Here is a 19,216-nt window from a genome sequence, read left to right as displayed (position 1 = left end):
TTTAATACATTAATTATAAAGAATAAAAAGAATTAAATTTTTGCAGCAATCGCTTGAATTAATCTAAAGATAATATTTACTATATTTTTACTATTTATAGTGCAATTTCAACGATAGTTGAATCTGTTGTGTGGATATTATCATTACGTAATTTGTTCTCTATTCCAGTAGTATTCTCTCGTACAGAATACCATAAATTCGGTGTAGATCTCCGATATAATATCGGTTTAGATAGCGTAACTGGTAAAGACATTTCTCTTGCAGTGGAAAAGGGCAAAAATGTTTCAGTTTGTACTTCTCGAACTGGAAGCTTGTCTGAAACACAGGCTAAAAGAAATTTAAACGAAAGATAACACGGTATAACGACTGCGAAACATCCGTGAATAATGCAGAAGATATAATGTAGTCTCATTTCAATTGTATTTTTTTTCCAATGATTAATATCTGGCGGTTCTCTCGCTAAAGTCACAAAAAGACTGACGAAAACACCCAACAAGTATCCTTCCATCATACTCAGACTAATTATTTTACAAATGTATTTGGAAATCATATTCATAATTCCGAAAACACAGTAACAAGTCTGAAATACAATATATTCCATAATATTAAAATTAATAAAACAACACAATAACATATCTGAAATTATAAATTAAACTTGAATTTATGCTTAGGAGAACGTTTATATATAGCCATAAATTAAAGAAATTTCGTACTTGATTACCTTTAGTTCTCGTTGTAATTGTTATGACTAAGCATAAAATTGCTTGAGAGAACGAATTCCTTCTGTCAAGCAATTTATGCTTACTCATAAAAAATAAATTTAGTAATTGTTTTAAATACTCGTTTTTTTTTATAATGCAATTCAATCTATAATCTTGCAATTCAAATGGAAGAAAAATCCAAAATATCTGGGTTTAAAATTAGGATAAAACACACAAAACAGATAAGAAATGTGAATCCTATTTATTACAGGTGTATTTAGAATGGGCGCACATTGTGCACCGTTGTTCGTCATCGCTAGTGCAAGCATTTTCGTTAACATAGGAAACGACTCTATTCTATTAGATGCAAATCGTGTGTCAAGATGGATTCCTGCATTGAAAGAAGTGTCAATAAAAATTGGGAACACTATGATGACAGTGTATGTCGATTCTATAACTATGAAAAGATTTGATGGCTAATTTTAATATTATTCGGGTTTTACAATGTTATTCTGAAATTTCGAAAAATTACCGAATATTTTATTACACGTGTCACATTCGATCATCTTGCTAGCAATGACTCTCGTTCGGCATTCATTAACTTATACTGTATGGTGAAGTCATGGTTCGTATATCCATCCATACCCAATTCACCTTATTTGACAATAAAAAGTGACGTTAAAAAATTGCTGATTTACATAGATGAATTTTTCTGTAGCATTTGACAATTTAAACCAGTGTTTCTCAATGGGAGCGATATCGCCCCCATGTGAGCGTTTTTCCATGTTGAGTGGGCGATTAGTAACAATTTATATTTTGGGGGCGAAGAACAATTTTCTGGGCGATATAGTAAAACATTATATTAAGAATAATTAGATATAATAATCCTTATATCGTACAATAATTAAACAAACAACATTATACTAGGCACTAGTCTACTCACTCCTACCCCCAAAATAAAGTTTTTTGCCATTTTATAGTAATTAAAAAATTAAGTTTTTATAACACATTCTGATAAGAGGTGGTGCCACACACAAATTTTATCGTTTGCTTAGTAATATGAGTTTTTATTTTAAAAACTTTATAATAGCCGGGAAAGTTACACAATTCTCGTTTCTAGATTTTTTTTTTACACGTAAAATACCCATGCCAATTTAGTAAATTTTCATTCGAATAGATTTTTCGTTAAAACCAAAGATTTATTTCAAGTTCTTGTACAAGATAAAAAAATGTATAAACAATACAAACACTCTGCTAAGAACTTAAGACATATCTAAAAAGTTTGTCGTCCTAAAAAATTTTCTTTCTGTTCTAAAAGCAGATTACATTTTCCAATTTAGTCAATTTAAGTTTATTCCATTATTTTCTCGTCTAATATTCAATTATACGTTCAACATCTCGAATAACGGAATGTCTTGGTTTGCTTCAGGTTGAGGTACTTGTCTATGACGATTTGATATGCAAATACCTACACAGACTGCAATAATTAGACATAAAACTTCCAAAAGAAGTATCGAACTCACCAACAGTATTCCAGGACCGTCCCATAAGATATATGATAAAGTTACCAAAATACATATTATTATAGGGCAATAAATAACTGGATAATAATATTTAGAATTCCACATCTTCGCATATCGAAGGAATCTTTGGAAAGATGTCTCTTGATTCACTCTCCGGTCTTGTTCCATTAGCAAAATCTACAGTAACGCAATACTTAACGTATTAGAAAATTTTATAATCTAAAGAGGATACTTTAAGAATAACTTACTTATTTTCTATTACTATTTTCTTCCTTTAAAACGTCCTGCGAAGACGGCCTACCGCATGCTTTTTAACATCGCGAATCATTTGCATATTGCCACATTAGATGGTTTTTCTGAATTAAATCGTTACTTTAGGATTTAAAAAAAATTATCATTAAACATAATAAGTTTTTACTGAAACTGCCGTAATAATATACGGAAATTTTAAAGTTCAAATACGTAAGCTGTTTTTATTCAACCTCCGTTGGTCCATAAAATAAAGACAAATTTAAATAACAAAATTAATTTATTACCAAAAGTTAGGTATACTTCTTCATAGAATGTTGCCGCCAGTGACTTGAGATGGGCCATAACGTTGTTTTGAATATCGTCATTTGTCTCTAACCTCTGCCCTGCTAGCTCCGTTTTCAGTCCAGGAAAGAGGTGGAAGTTGCTCGGCGAAAATCGGGGTTATACGCTGGATGTTTAAAAAGTTCCAAGCTGGATGGATGGAAGTCTTCACATACCTTTAATGTATGAAAACTTTCACCTTTCAGACCGTAATGTCAGTATTATATTAAAATTAATTCGAAGTGAATGTTTTACATAATATAGAAATTTATATTTCGATGTCGTCGTCTTCTTACAGTATCGCATGAATTACATTTTGAAGAAATACTCAAACCATACCCGGGCTTCGTTAGGCGTGGACGTTCTCGACCGAACCGTCTAAATTCGAAATTTGCTTGGTTTGATAATATCAAAATTATACTTTATCAGGGCCATCGAAAGCGCGGGAACTGACAACCACAAATGATTCTTACGCTTACAAATTAGTATTATTTTCACTAATTAAAAATAAAATATTTAAGAGTGTTATTTTTATTAATAAAGATTCTACGTATTTCGTTTGTTCAAAAATAAATGGCAAAAGAGGCCCGCTTCTCTTCCCTATCCCGTAAAATCTATCGGAGGCCCTGTACTGTACTTCAAATAAAAACAATTGAACAATAGTGACAATTCACTTTCGACTTGATCATGTCACATTTCTTGAATGATATCGCAATTTATACATGATATATATATAACAGCCCGGAAAGTAAAATAATGGCAAAGTACTGCGATCGGTCAAAAACTAACCCCCCAAAAAAGTTTTCACATTATTGGACTTCGGAAACCTTAAACGTCGAGAAATGGAAAAAAAGTCGAGGGTAGGTAGTGTGTGTGGGAAGACACTGTTTTGTTTACCCTCTTTTTGAAGCTCAATAACTTGTGCTTTTTGTAAAAAAATTTTTTGAAATTTTGAGGGGAGGTTTATTATGGAATTGATGCTGTTAAATTTGGTGGTTAAAGGTCGACGGGGTGGGAGATAATGGGGGCGTGTATATCACCAATAGGGTCGGACTTAATGACGATTTTACTCGTTAGCATTTACAATTTTTATAAAACCCAACCTTTCCTTAAAATAGAGCTTTCTGCCGTTTTATAAAAAAGGTATAAATAAAAATGTAAAACGTTTAATGAAATAACAACAGATGGCGCCACCAAAATTTTAAATGTTGCCGGGAAAGTTGAGTAACTCGTTGCTGGTTTATTTTTTTCTGTGTTCGTTTTTACATAAACTGGAATATTTTTAAAGAGTATTATTCTAAACTAGTTTGTGTGACAACTTTGAAATAATAATTGGGAGTTATTTATGTACAGGTACTTGTACATAAAATGTTATTGTGAGTAGTCGAGACACCTGTCTACCGAACTGATTATTGTTTCTTAATGATTTCAATAGGAAAATCACATTTACTAAAGCGAGTGTATTCAGATGGTCACAAAGTATGGTATTTCTGTTATCGTGTAAAAAAGTTCTTTCGGGGAGGCACCATCTTGAAGTCACGTGACGTTTTATCCCACCAAACGAAGACCAGATTTTATTCAAAGCATTGACAAGGTTTTAATAAAATCTTCTGCTTAGTTTTGATTAAACAATTCAGTAATAAAAATAGGCTGTATAATAGCCAGAATAGCAGCCTTTGCAGCAATTTTTAAAATTTACTAAACCGGATTTGAAACAAAGTATACGAAAAATATTAAAACGTAATATTAGTACTATTCAAATTTTTACGTTTCGTTAGTTTTTAAGTCGACCGATTAATAATAATGAAGATTAACAAATTAAGGATATCAGAAAAATTTTATTTAAGACCACAATCTTATAAAATCTGACTTTTAGCTAAAAAAGTCTCTTTTAAAAACCGAACATAAATCCATTCGTTGTAAAAAAACAGCGTCACGAATTTGGTCACTCGGTAATTTCACTGAACAGGATGTTCTCTTACTCTTACCGAGTCTGCTCCTCTTACATATTCGACTGCAGGTTCAGGAATGGCGTTGTCAGGATTGGCGTTGCGAAATAGTCGAACCAACACAGGTATAAGATCCTTTATACAACCCCACATCATTTTGATAGCCAGTAGAAGAAACGGGAAACAAAATATAGAGAGAAGAATAGCTTTTAAATGGTTATTAGGCAATAGCAGAGCGTAATAAAGGCAAGCACCTAACAAAATTATAGCTACTGGAAAATAGAGTAATAGGAAATGATAAATGGACTTCCAGTTTAAGAGACATCTCAAACAGCGTTGCAATCGGCTCTCTTCTTGCACTACCTCGTTCTGTTCCATTCTGATCCTACAAAAAACATTACGAATAAATCATTTACATGCTTAAAATTTAACAAATCTAAAATTAAAAAAAAATTGACTTACACTAATTTTGCACAACACCGTCCAATTGTCAGTAAAATCGAAAGATTCGTTGCCATTTCCCTTGATTATATCGTCTGAGTTGATTTACATAAATCACAGCAATGTACAAAATTCATTGAAGATGAATTATTTACATTTCTACTAAAATAAAGAAAATGATCTTGTATGTTAAAATTATCAAAGATATCCTTTTTCGTAATAATATAAATTTGATTTTTTAAAATTCCGATTATATTCGGTATTTTGTATAACCCACTATAAAGGTAGTATTGTTTTCAAAATTTTTGTTCTGAATTTCTTATAAAAATGTTCATTTGCAAATACAGTATACTATTACAAAATTGGCTCTTTCTTTCATTTTTAATTCTTTCCGCTCAGTGGTCACTAACAGGGCCATTTATCTATGCCCGTCATGTGTTCGGCAAGACTCACGATAGGAGCGCACAGTGTTCAATTGCGCGACTCTAGGACACTTTATTCCTGTGTTAAACATTTGCCGGATGATCAGAGAAGGGACCTGACATATCCCCAAAAAATACCTGGGGTTGCACATAGGAGTTGATTTCGGATCCCCACAGTGCTGGATTGGTTTGGTTTTACTCGACACGAGCCATCTGCCATATGTCTCTCAAGAGGTTTTTAACGCCTCGGACATCAAGTCATCAAGACTTTTATTATATCCTTATTTTTACTCGATATCCAAAAGAGGAATTACCCATGAGATTTTTGACACATTGATTTGACCCATGAGATTTCATAATTAAGTTTACAAATGATTATTACTTAGTTACATTTTATATAAGTTGCTGACTGTTTAAATTGCAAAATATGCTATACAGTGGTTTAAATTTTATGAAACAATGTGAGAATATCAACTTTGAATCTAAATTTTTAAATCTTTTTAGACCATAAGGTCAATTTTTATCGCCATCTCAATATATTTATCGAATTTCTTTAAATTGTTCTATGTATGGAAGATTATTTTGTCTCTGACCATTCATTTCAAAGGAACTTTTTTTTGTATAAAATTATAACCAGGAAAGGGACTATTCATATTACATTACATACAGATATTTTTGTCCCCGCCGTTCTTTCCTCATAATAAAATTCCTTTGCTGTCGGGAATAATCGTTATGTTCCAATTATTAATGAATAGGAATTGGTGAAAAATGTATAACATGCAAATGTGTTAATATCTACGTGAATTTTAACGGTTTTTGAAGCATTTTTATCAGTGTCAAGGTATTGAATCTTGTGGACAGATTTGTTTTAAAACTTTCATTTCTTTAGCTAACCATTTTTTCCTTATACAGAGATACTTCGGTTTCCCTCGATAATCCATTCGAAAACAATCGGCGAAATCCGAATCCGACGAAAACCGAGGTAATTATTTCCTTATGAATCAATGTAAATCCAATTAATTCGTTCCAGACACTCCAAAATATGTAGGCTGTTTTTTCAAGCTTCGATGGTTCATAAAGAAAACAAGTGTAAATAACAAAATGAATTTATTACCAAAAGTTAGGTATGAAACATGGTTACTTTTCGACATAATCACCGTTAAGATTGGGGCATTTGTCATATCTCTGGACGAGCTTTTCCATCTTCTTGCCATAGAATGTTGCTGCCAGTGACTTGAGATGAACCCTAACGTTGTTTTGAAGATCGTCGTTAGTCTCAAACCTCTGCCCTCCTAGCCACGTTTTCAGTTCAGGAAAGAGGTGGAAGTCTTCACACATTAAAGGTGTGAAGACTTTCACCTTTCAGACTTCCACCCAGCTTGGAACTTTTTAAACACCCAGCGTATTGTCCCTATTTCGCGCCGAGCGACTTCCATCTCTTCCCTGAACTGAAAACGTAGCTAGGAGAGCAGTGGTTCGAGACTAATGACGATGTTCAAAACAATGTTAAGGTCCATCTCAAGTCACTGGCGGTAACATTCTATAAAGAATAAAGAGGGGATGGAAAAGCTCGTCCAGAGATATAACAAATGCCTCAATCTTCACAGTGATTATGTCGAAAAATAACCATGTTTGTACCTAACTTTTGGTAATAAATACATTTTGCTATTTACACTTGTCTTTGTTTTATAGACCATCGGAGCTTGAAAAAATCGTTCTCGGACATACCACAAATATATTTTATAGAGAATATAGTGTTTAATACTAAAAACAATAATAAATTAATATAAAACAAATACAAAAGACTAATGTAAAGAATAAATAAACATTTAACATGGCATTCGAAGGGCTGCTGGCTTTGGGAACTTTCTTTGGTTCCATGATGGAGCTTGTTTGTTTGTATGTTTAGTTAAGTTACGGCAACACAACACTTGGCGATCTGCCTAGGGGATGCCTCCCGGGAGGTCTTTCTAAGGGTAACTGACCCCAGGCGTTACAGCCGTAGAGAAAACTCGGAAAACTCCACGTGGCCAGCCCGTCCGAGCGAGGCGCGAACCCACGATTGAACTCCCAGTGTTCAGTGTACGAAGACAGCTTGGCCACTGGTGGGCCTGTTAGTGATAAAGCACGAGTATCTTTCATCGGGCGGATGAAACGACACATTATCCATCTTTTCAAGAGTGTCGGCCATTTTTAGTGACTCGAGGCTAGGCCTAAGGGCTAGTACACATTTGGGTTAAACGCGCGTTAGCAGCGTATACACCGCGCGTTTAGCTTGGCGTTGGGAGACCGTTCGCACTGTCTTAGTTTGGAAATGGACGTGAAAGTAATTGCTTGCTTTCGGCTGCTGTAGATATGGTGAACATTACGATCGGTGATCTTTCTCTTCTGTATAAGTATCACTGCTGATGCTAAGGCTCAAAACTTGTTCGAGATCCTTGATATTTCTATTTCCGAAAATAATTTGGAGTGGACCAAATGCATTGGTATGCTATGCTGATGGTGCTCGTTCTATGTCCGGATGTTATGAAGGATTACAAGTACTTTTTCGAAGCACCCTGATGCACTGTGAACTCATTGCGTTATTCACAGGGTAGCACTCGCATCAAAATATCTGAGTCCTACATTGAACCAGGCCTTAGAATATGTAGTTAATGCAGTAAACTTTATAAAAACTAGGCCGTTGAAGACAAGATTTTTCGAAAAACTATGTGAGGATATGGGATCCAAGCATAAGTCTTTGTTGTTATACAGCACTTCGAGAATGTTTTGTCTGCGACAGGAAANGTTTTAAATTCGAATTTGTTATTGCGTATTGGTTCGATTATAGAACGATTGTAAACGTTTCAGAAAATTGATCAAATTGAAAATAGTTCGTTTGATTTTCGGCAATTCTCTTCAGCGGTAGGTGTTATATAACAATTACTATGGTTATTGAAATATTGGATGTAAATGGGGTTTGCTTGCAAAACCTCCGCTGACGAAGTCGCGGGTAACAGCTAGTTTTTAATAAAGTTAACAATAACTTTTAATATAAAGCCGCAGAAAATTAAATTTTGAACAGCCGATATTAAAATTTGCATTTCTCCATATTTTTATGCAAATCGATAACATATTAAGCAATTCAGTCGCTGTAGTAATTCGTATTTCGGGCGATTTTTAAACGTAAGTCCTTAAATATAATAAATATTTTTCGAATTATCCAAAAATATTATTAATTAATTTTGCTAATTAAACTTTTAGGTGAAATTATGGCATCTCGCTCTCAACAGTTTTATAAATTATATCTGTTAGGCATTCTTCAAATGTATTTGCTGGGAGTATTCATTATTCTTTTATTTTATAAACCCGCTTTACGGAAAATATTTAAAAACGAAAATAAAGAAGCTAATACTCTCGACATTAAAATTAAGTTACGGCTTATATTTTGCATAATTCATGGATGTTGTGCAATATTATTACCTCTTGTGTATATAATTTCAAAATATCGAATTTATAGACTACGACAACGGAAAAAAACACCAGTTTTAAGAAATCTGCCGAGTAAATTAGAGATCTCGTCTCCTATTCCTCTACAAATGACGGATGTGTTTATGACACCCGAGATGAGAGCGAAATTATTTTATCCCGTAGGCCAATGTAATATCAGGACTATTCGAGTGTCGGATATCCCATCAACACGTGTAACAATACAGAATCCTAGCAGCGAAATTACTGAGGAAACATATGTCTAATCACTTTTGGCATAAATATTCTACAAGACGTTTCTACACAATAATATATTGTTAACGTTAGAAAAAAATATATACAGTATTTATAAATGCAGACTATGTGGAACATACAGTTTCATTTAATACAAGTTTGAATATGTGAAATTTGTATAATAATTTGATTTTTCAAATGAATTGTACAGTTTAAAAGCCACTATTGTAAGTGTTTGTTCTCCATTTTGCCAAAATGGATTTTCAGAAACACGTTGACGAATTCATCATGATTTTGTGTAAATTTTTAATATTTTAACTCTGGAAATATTTTTCTACAGTTTATAATTTTGGGTTCAATAAAAAAAATTTTTAATTTCATCTAATTTTTTTATTTCAAATTAATGTTTTGAATTGTTAGCGTATCGTTTAGAACAGAGTTTTATCTTCAATAATTAAACAGAATTAAAAAAAAAATGTTAATAAAAAAAGCCATAACAACATTTATAATTGCTAATTTTTAGTCTTATCTATGATTTCAAACAGTTTCTTCAAAATCGGCGATTTGACAACGGGTTATGGAGAAGCGTGTACTTCATTTTTTCATTTTATGTCGGAATTTCAGAGATTTAAAATCTGTTAATCAAAGAAAGAAGTATAAAGTTTATTGAATGTTGATAAGTAATATCGGTTGTGTAATTTTCGGTTATCATCAAGTAAAAGAAGAGAAACAGGAAATAATCTGGCGCGAAAACAAAGGGCGATCGACGCGTTTTCCTTCTCAGTGTGGCGTTGTGTAAGCATTACTCCACGCGTCTAGCGAAACAATTCCATTGCTTTCCTTTCGTTTTAGCTCCATTATGGGGGCCCACCAGTGACCAAGCGGTTCCATTCCCTGAACACTGGGAGTTCTGTTGTGGGTTAGCGCCTCGCCAGAACGGGCTGGCCACGTGGAGTTTTCCGAGTTTTCTCTACGGCTGTAACGCCTGGGGTCAGTTACCCTTAGAAAGACCTCCCGGGAGGCATCCCCTAGGCAGATCGCCAAGTGTTGTGTTGCCGTAACTTAACTAAACATACAAACAAACAAGCTCCATCATGGAACCAAAGAAAGTTCCCAAAGCCAGCAGCCCTTCGAATGCCATGTTAAATGTTTATTTATTCTTTACATTAGTCTTTTGTATTTGTTTTATATTAATTTATTATTGTTTTTAGTATTAAACACTATATTCTCTATAAAATATATTTGTGGTATGTCCGAGAACGATTTTTTCAAGCTCCGATGGTCTATAAAACAAAGACAAGTGTAAATAGCAAAATGTATTTATTACCAAAAGTTAGGTACAAACATGGTTATTTTTCGACATAATCACTGTGAAGATTGAGGCATTTGTTATATCTCTGGACGAGCTTTTCCATCCCCTCTTTATTCTTTATAGAATGTTACCGCCAGTGACTTGAGATGGACCTTAACATTGTTTTGAACATCGTCATTAGTCTCGAACCACTGCTCTCCTAGCTACGTTTTCAGTTCAGGGAAGAGATGGAAGTCGCTCGGCGCGAAATAGGGACAATACGCTGGGTGTTTAAAAAGTTCCAAGCTGGGTGGAAGTCTGAAAGGTGAAAGTCTTCACACCTTTAATGTGTGAAGACTTCCACCTCTTTCCTGAACTGAAAACGTGGCTAGGAGGGCAGAGGTTTGAGACTAACGACGATCTTCAAAACAACGTTAGGGTTCATCTCAAGTCACTGGCAGCAACATTCTATGGCAAGAAGATGGAAAAGCTCGTCCAGAGATATGACAAATGCCCCAATCTTAACGGTGATTATGTCGAAAAGTAACCATGTTTCATACCTAACTTTTGGTAATAAATTCATTTTGTTATTTACACTTGTTTTCTTTATGAACCATCGAAGCTTGAAAAAACAGCCTACATATTTTGGAGTGTCTGGAACGAATTAATTGGATTTACATTGATTCATAAGGAAATAATTACCTCGGTTTTCGTCGGATTCGGATTTCGCCGATTGTTTTCGAATGGATTATCGAGGGAAACCGAAGTATCTCTGTATAAGGAAAAAATGGTTAGCTAAAGAAATGAAAGTTTTAAAACAAATCTGTCCACAAGATTCAATACCTTCACACTGATAAAAATGCTTCAAAAACCGTTAAAATTCACGTAGATATTAACACATTTGCATGTTATACATTTTTCACCAATTCCTATTCATTAATAATTGGAACATAACGATTATTCCCGACAGCAAAGGAATTTTATTATGAGGAAAGAACGGCGGGGACAAAAATATCTGTATGTAATGTAATATGAATAGTCCCTTTCCTGGTTATAATTTTACACACAAAAAAAATTACTTTGAAATGAATGGTCAGAGACAAAATAATCTTCCATACATAGAACAATTTAAAGAAATTCGATAAATATATTGAGATGGCGATAAAAATTGACCTTATGGTCTAAAAAGATTTAAAAATTTAGATTCAAAGTTGATATTCTCACATTGTTTCATAAAATTTAAACCACTGTATAGCATATTTTGCAATTTAAACAGTCAGCAACTTATATAAAATGTAACTAAGTAATAATCATTTGTAAACTTAATTATGAAATCTCATGGGTCAAATCAATGTGTCAAAAATCTCATGGGTAATTCCTCTTTTGGATATCGAGTAAAAATAAGGATATAATAAAAGTCTTGATGACTTGATGTCCGAGGCGTTAAAAACCTCTTGAGAGACATATGGCAGATGGCTCGTGTCGAGTAAAACCAAACCAATCCAGCACTGTGGGGATCCGAAATCAACTCCTATGTGCAACCCCAGGTATTTTTTGGGGATATGTCAGGACCCTTCTCTGATCATCCGGCAAATGTTTAACACAGGAATAAAGTGTCCTAGAGTCGCGCAATTGAACACTGTGCGCTCCTATCGTGAGTCTTGCCGAACACATGACGGGCATAGATAAATGGCCCTGTTAGTGACCACTGAGCGGAAAGAATTAAAAATGAAAGAAAGAGCCAATTTTGTAATAGTATACTGTATTTGCAAATGAACATTTTTATAAGAAATTCAGAACAAAAATTTTGAAAACAATACTACCTTTATAGTGGGTTATACAAAATACCGAATATAATCGGAATTTTAAAAAATCAAATTTATATTATTACGAAAAAGGATATCTTTGATAATTTTAACATACAAGATCATTTTCTTTATTTTAGTAGAAATGTAAATAATTCATCTTCAATGAATTTTGTACATTGCTGTGATTTATGTAAATCAACTCAGACGATATAATCAAGGAAAATGGCAATGAATCTTTCGATTTTACTGACAATTGGACGGTGTTGTGCAAAATTAGTGTAAGTCAATTTTTTTAGATTTGTTAAATTTTAAACGTGTAAATGATTTATTCGTAATGTATTCCGTAGGATCAGAATGGAACAGAACGAGGTAGTGCAGGAAGAAAACCAAGAGAGCAGATTGCAACGGTGTTTTAGACGTCTCTTAAATTGGAAATCCACTTATCACTTTATATTTGTTTATTTTCCAGTAACTCTGGTTGTGCTTTGTGCTTTCCTNTTATTAACATCTAAAAGTGATAAAAATTTTAAAAGATTTTATGTCCGAAAATCTGTCAATATAATTAAAAGAAAATTACAATTAAATATAGCTTTGTAAAGAAACGAACATTAAAAAATAACATTTAAGATTGAAAAAGTAAAAGAATATTCAAATAAATTCAATCTTGTAAAATTGATTTTTCTCTCTCTCTCTTTCTCTTCCCCCATCAATTACAAAAGTGATAAAAATTTTAAAAGATTTTATGTCCGAAAATCTGTCAATATAATTAAAAGAAAATTATGATTAAATATAGCTTTGTAAAGAAACGAACATTAAAAAATAACATTTAAGATTGAAAAAGTAAAAGAATATTCAAACAATGCACTTAGTCAAATAGCTCCCTACCAGTGGCTAAATGTTTCCATCCAATCATTGAAAGCGTTATACGATATTTTGGTATGTAGCAACCACAAACTAAACCGTCAGAGGTTGGTGATCTGTAAAGCTCACGTGTATAATCTGGATGCTTTACACTATTCAAATATTTTGGCCGTGGAAGCTATCCCGTATTCGACAATACAGCACTTNTAATGTATTCCGTAGGATCAGAATGGAACAGAACGAGGTAGTGCAGGAAGAAAACCAAGAGAGCCGATTGCAACGGTGTTTTAGACGTCTCTTAAATTGGAAATCCACTTATCACTTTATATTTGTTTATTTTCCAGTAACTCTGGTTGTGCTTTGTGCTTTCCTTTATTTCGGTTTGGTGTTGCGTAACCAGTACTTAAAAGCTTTTCTTCTGGCTTTATTTTGTTTCCCGTTTATTGTGATTGCTTGCAACATGATCTATGCTTGTATAAAGGAATTTTCACCTCAATGGGCTCGACGATTTTACAACGCCAATCCTGAACCTGCAGTCGAATATGTAATGGAAGCAGACTCTGTAAGAGTAAGAGAACATCCTGTTCAGTGAAGTTACTGAGTGACAAAACTCGTGACGCCGTTTTCTACAACGAATGGATTTATATTCGGTTTAAAAAAAAAATTTAGCAAATAGTCCTATTTTTCGATTTTATAAGTTTTTTGGTTTTTTAAATAAAAGTACTTCCAATATCTTTAATTTTGTTAATTTTTTTTACTCTTTTAATCGGTCGATTTCAAATGTTTACGTTTTATGAGTTTAAGTAAAATTAGTATCAATAGTAAGATTGGATTATTAGTTAAATTTTTAAAATTTTTTTTTCATATATTTCAAATCCGTTTTAGTAAATTTTAAAAATTGCTGCAAATGCTATTATTCTGGCTATTATACAGCCGATTTTTGTAACTAAATTGTTTAGTCAAAAAAAGCCCAGATTTTATTGAAACAGTATGTTTTGAATAAAATCTGGTCTTTATTTGCTGGATAAAACAAACGTCACGTGATTTATCTAGGTGGTTTCTCCCCCGAGAACTCTCTACATAATAACAGACATACCATACTTTATGACCATCCGAATATACTCGCTTTAGTGATTTCCCATTGAAATCATCATTAAACTTTAATTTTTAGTTTCTTAATCAGTTCTGTAGACACGTGTTTTGACTACTCGTAACATTTATGTACAAGTAACTGTGGCGTGCCGTCCATAGAAGTTGTAGAAGCGCTGATTTCCTTGTATTTTCTAAAATCCAAATACATGTCGTGCGATTATTTTTATATTTTAACGTACTTTGTGGTTATGAAATANATTGGTAATATACACGCCCCCATTATCTCCCACCCCGTCGACCTTTTAACCACCAAATTTAACTGCATCAATCCCATAATAAACCTCCCCTTATAATTTCAGAATTTTTTTACAATAAGCACAGAAGTTATTGAGCTTCAAAAAGAGGGTAAACAAAACAATGTCTTCCCACACACATAAACATTCATATATACAGAAATTACCCTCGATTTTTTTTCCATTTCTCGACGTTTAAGGTTTCCGAAGTCCAATAATGTAAAAACTTTTTGGGAAGGGGGGTTAGTTTTTGATCGATCGCCGTACTTTTCCCATCATTTTACTTTCCGGCTGTTATATATATATCATGTATAAATTGCGATATCATTCAAGAAATGTGACATGATCAAGTCGAAAACAAATTGTCACTATTGTTCAATTGTTTTTATTTGAAGTAGAATACAGGGCCGGCCGCCGATAGATTTTACGGGATAGGGAAGAGGAGCGGGCCTCTTTTGCCATTTATTTTTGAACAAACAAAATTCGTAGAATCTTTCTTTATTAATAAAAGTAGCACTCTTAAATATTTTGTTTTTAATTAGTGAAAATAATACTAATTTGTAAGCGTAAGAATCATTAATTAAGGGCCCGTGGTTGCCAGTTTCCCGCGTTTTCGGTATCCCTGATAAAGTATAATTTTGATATTATCAAACCAAGCAAATTTTGTAGACATTGTGTAGACAGGCATCTGGGGACAGGCCATCATCTAGTACAGGGCTTCTTAAACTTTTTTATTCACGACCCCATTTATAACTGTGATTTTTTTTTCGCGACCCAAAAAATATAAAATAAAAGATATATACAAATTTGGTGTAAACAATAATGGTGTATTTCCACAGTTCACTATTGTGTTACAATGGAACAGAGACAACTGAATACACTGAAAAGCGACAACACTACACTAGTTCACACTACAGTGTTGCTAAACCGTTGTCTCGCTGCACCAGAAGTGACACAAAGCGTGCCATTTTCAAAATCTCACAAATTATTTTCAATATTTTGCATTAAAATCTCGAGACCCCAAGATTTCGCTAAGCGACCCCAAATGGGGTCACGACCCATAGTTTAAGAAGCCCTGATCTAGTATCTTGGAATCGAGTCCACTAAGCAATGGCGACTTTAGCAATGTCTATCGGATGAAGGACGTGCCGATAAGCTTATTTGACATGAAACTAAAATGAGTTTAACTTGTATCGTAAACAATAGGAAATATCAAATACACTTGTATATAAAGAAGTGGAGTTTGAGACGAAAGATATTCTTCTACTTCAAAGATGCTACAGTGTGCTCCAGTCGTAATGGAGCATGTAACATCAGCTAATATACTAATATCAACGAACTAGAGAATTTCTAACTATATTTGGTTACCAGGCATTAATGTTAGTATATGAAGTGGTCTAACTATGCTCGAAGATGTCAGAAGAAGGAAAGTTCTGAATACTGCATGAAACTAAAACTGCGATAACAAGGGCCGCATCCTGAGGAATTATCTCGACCTACCTCACAGTGAATTGTGTCAAGGATAGTAGAGAATCGTATATTTTTTCTGCAAGATAAAGATAGACTTTTCTCAAACTTAGGTAGAGTAAAAGAACTTGGCAACATTCTATGAAGAGGGGATGGAAAAGCTCGTCTACAGATATGACAAATGCCTCAATCTTAACAGTGATTATGTCGAAAAATAACCAGGTTTGTACCTAACTTTTGGTAATAAATTCATTTTGTTATTTACACTTGACTTTGTTTTATGGAACACAGGAGGTTGAATTTGAACTTTAACTACGTATTTGAACTTTAAAATTTCCATATACAGTAGATCGTCGTTTATCCGAATCAATTGGGGACTGAGGTTGTTCGGATAACTTATTTTTCGGATAACCGATTATGTACGAAAAAATATATTAACCTATCCCGTGTTGAAATTTTTCTCCGTTGCGTGTCGCTTCGTGTTGAATTTTCGTCGATGTTAAGCCTAACGTATACTTTTTAAAATAATAATCGTGGCTATTGTATCGTTAAGAATTATTTCTTTACTTCTTACAAACAAAATAAATATATTGAAAAATATAAAAACCAAAAAATATATACTTTAGAACAGGGGTGTCCAACCTTTTTGTTCCTCTGGGCCACATTGGAAGTTTTGGGCCACAAGTATATATAATATATTTGTGATTAACAAGTCTAGATTATAGTAATAAGTATTAAAACTTTATCACGAAAAAGGATATTTTAAAAAATTACTTCTACAGACACTTTCAATTTTTACTTAGAAATAAATAATTTCATTTATTATAAAGGAGACAAACAAAAATTTATTTGAAAAACACAAATATTTTGTTTTATTTGGACTCGAATTAATAAAAAACCACGAAACACCATTTTAAAGTGAATTTTTATTCGACTAATATATTTATAAATAATATGTAGCCCAGAAAGTAGCCAATGTGCCAAATGATAATATTTACGCCAAACTAAAAAAGGGTAGGGAAATTTGGCGCAAAGTAGTCAAATATTGCAACGCTGGAAGGAATACTAAATAATGCTGGAGTTGGAACTCAAAGGATTATAGACCCAAATTTGAGAAAAGGAGAGAAAGGCCAAAAGATAAAAAGTAGTGAGGAAGGTTGGAAAATTAAAGGTCAATATTTGCATAACAGAAGGCCTATTTAACCTTTCTCACTNAATTATAGCTACTGGAAAATAGAGTAATAGGAAATGATAAATGGACTTCCAGTTTAAGAGACATCTCAAACAGCGTTGCAATCGGCTCTCTTCTTGCACTACCTCGTTCTGTTCCATTCTGATCCTACAAAAAACATTACGAATAAATCATTTACATGCTTAAAATTTAACAAATCTAAAATTGAAAAAAAATTGACTTACACTAATTTTGCACAACACCGTCCAATTGTCAGTAAAATCGAAAGATTCATTGCCATTTCCCTTGATTATATCGTCTGAGTTGATTTACATAAATCACAGCAATGTACAAAATTCATTGAAGATGAATTATTTACATTTCTACTAAAATAAAGAAAATGATCTTGTATGTTAAAATTATCAAAGATATCTTTTTCGTAATAATATAGATTTGATTTTTTAAAATTTCAATTATATTCGATATATTTTTTTAATATAAAATAACCTAATACAGTATTTTTCGATGAAAATATTGTAATATTAATTTCAAAAATTAAAAACGAAAAATATAGGCCTATATGTTTTCGAGTTATTCTTTTTGCTCTAATCAATTTTAACACAATAATCAAAATTATACAAACCCACGATAAAGGTGGTATTATTTTCAAAATTTTTGTTCTGAATTTCTTACAAAAATGTTCATTTGCAAATACAGTACACTATTACAAATTTGGCTCTTTCTTTCTTTTTTTTCATTCTTTCCACTCAATGGGCAGTAAGAGGGCCATTTATCTATGCCCATCATGTGTTCGGCAAGACTCACGACGGGAGCCCACATTGTTCAATTTCACGAATCTAGGAGATTTTATTCTTGTGCTAAGCATTTGCCGAATGATTAGAGATGGGGCCTAACACATCCCCAACAGAACTCCGAAAAATACCTGGGGTTGCACACGGGAGTTGATTTTGGATCCCCACAGCGGTGGGATGGTTTGGTTTTACTCGACACATGAGCCATCTGCCTCTCAGGAGGTTTTTTTTTATGGAAAACTAGTCCTATTTAGCTGTTAGTAACGTGAAGAAAACCCAGAAAACTCTAAATGGCCAGCCAACCATTCGGTCACGTGGAATTTTCTAGGCTTTTACTTTGTCATAGTGATTTTATACACACTCGGCCACTGACGGGCCAGGGTAGGACGACATCTTAACGCCTCGGACATCAAGCCATCAAGACTTTTATTCTGTCATTATTTTTATTGGATATCCAAAAGAGGAATTACCTATGAGATTTTTTGACATATTGATTTGATCCATGAGATTTCATAGTTATATTTATAAATGATTATTATTCAGTTACATTTCATATAAAATGCTGATTGTGGAAAATATGCTACATACAGCAGTTTAAATTTTATGAAACAATGTGAGAATATCAACTTCGAATGTAAATTTTTAAATCTTTTTAGACTATAAGGTCAAATTTTATCGTCATCTCAGTATATTTATCGTATTTCTTCAAATTATTCTATGTATGGAAGATTATTTTGCCTCTGACCATTTATTTCAAAGAAATTCTTTTTGTATAAAATTATAACCAGAAAACGGACTATTCATATCACATTACATACAGATATTTTTGTCTCCGCCGTTCTTTCCTTATAACAAAATTCCTGTGCTGTAGGGAAAAATCGTTATGCTCCAATTATTAATGAATAGCAATTGGTGAAAAATGTATAACATGCAAATGTGTGAATATCTTTGTGAATTTTAATGCTATTTTTATTTTTTCTCCTAAAAATACAATATTTAAAAAAACTTAAAAGATTTAAGGGTTTTTCGAGCATTTTTATCAGTGTCAAGGCATTGAAGCTTGTGAACAGATTTGTTTTAAAACTTAGTTCATTTCTTTTAGCTAACCAT

General features: G+C 33.1%; 2 protein-coding genes across 2 annotated transcripts; one reads left to right on the top strand and one right to left on the bottom strand.

Moving 5' to 3' along the window:
- Nucleotides 1–4,615: 4,615 nt before the first annotated feature.
- LOC111620085 lies at nt 4,616–17,595 on the bottom strand. The gene is made up of 4 exons (XM_023361929.1): nt 17,540–17,595; nt 17,415–17,462; nt 5,209–5,229; nt 4,616–5,131 (listed from the first exon to the last, which is right to left on the bottom strand). The coding sequence occupies exons 1-4, from the start codon at nt 17,593–17,595 to the stop codon at nt 4,756–4,758; spliced, it is 501 nt and encodes a 166-aa protein (XP_023217697.1). The 3' UTR covers nt 4,616–4,755.
- LOC111620103 lies at nt 12,613–14,014 on the top strand. The gene is made up of 3 exons (XM_023361954.1): nt 12,613–12,688; nt 12,758–12,887; nt 13,624–14,014. The coding sequence occupies exons 1-3, from the start codon at nt 12,633–12,635 to the stop codon at nt 13,861–13,863; spliced, it is 426 nt and encodes a 141-aa protein (XP_023217722.1). The 5' UTR covers nt 12,613–12,632; the 3' UTR covers nt 13,864–14,014.
- Nucleotides 17,596–19,216: the final 1,621 nt, after the last annotated feature.

Source organism: Centruroides sculpturatus, unplaced genomic scaffold (assembly GCF_000671375.1).
Source record: "Centruroides sculpturatus isolate CEXI.00-Female unplaced genomic scaffold, Cexi_2.0 scaffold131, whole genome shotgun sequence".
Lineage (NCBI taxonomy): Eukaryota > Metazoa > Arthropoda > Arachnida > Scorpiones > Buthidae > Centruroides > Centruroides sculpturatus.
This window is presented reverse-complemented; position numbering and strand designations above follow the sequence as displayed.

Coding starts and splice junctions, on each gene's coding strand:
- LOC111620085 (XM_023361929.1), bottom strand. CDS start 17,595: ATGGCAATGAATCTTTCGATTTTACTGACAATTGGACGGTGTTGTGCA. Junction 5,230..17,414: donor CAAGAAGAGAGCCGATTGCA/ACGCTGTTTGAG, acceptor ACTGACAATTGG/ACGGTGTTGTGCAAAATTAG. Junction 5,132..5,208: donor CGGTGTTGTGCAAAATTAGT/GTAAGTCAATTT, acceptor TGTTTTTTGTAG/GATCAGAATGGAACAGAACG.
- LOC111620103 (XM_023361954.1), top strand. CDS start 12,633: ATGGCAATGAATCTTTCGATTTTACTGACAATTGGACGGTGTTGTGCA. Junction 12,689..12,757: donor CGGTGTTGTGCAAAATTAGT/GTAAGTCAATTT, acceptor TGTATTCCGTAG/GATCAGAATGGAACAGAACG. Junction 12,888..13,623: donor TTTATTTTCCAGTAACTCTG/GTTGTGCTTTGT, acceptor CCAGTAACTCTG/GTTGTGCTTTGTGCTTTCCT.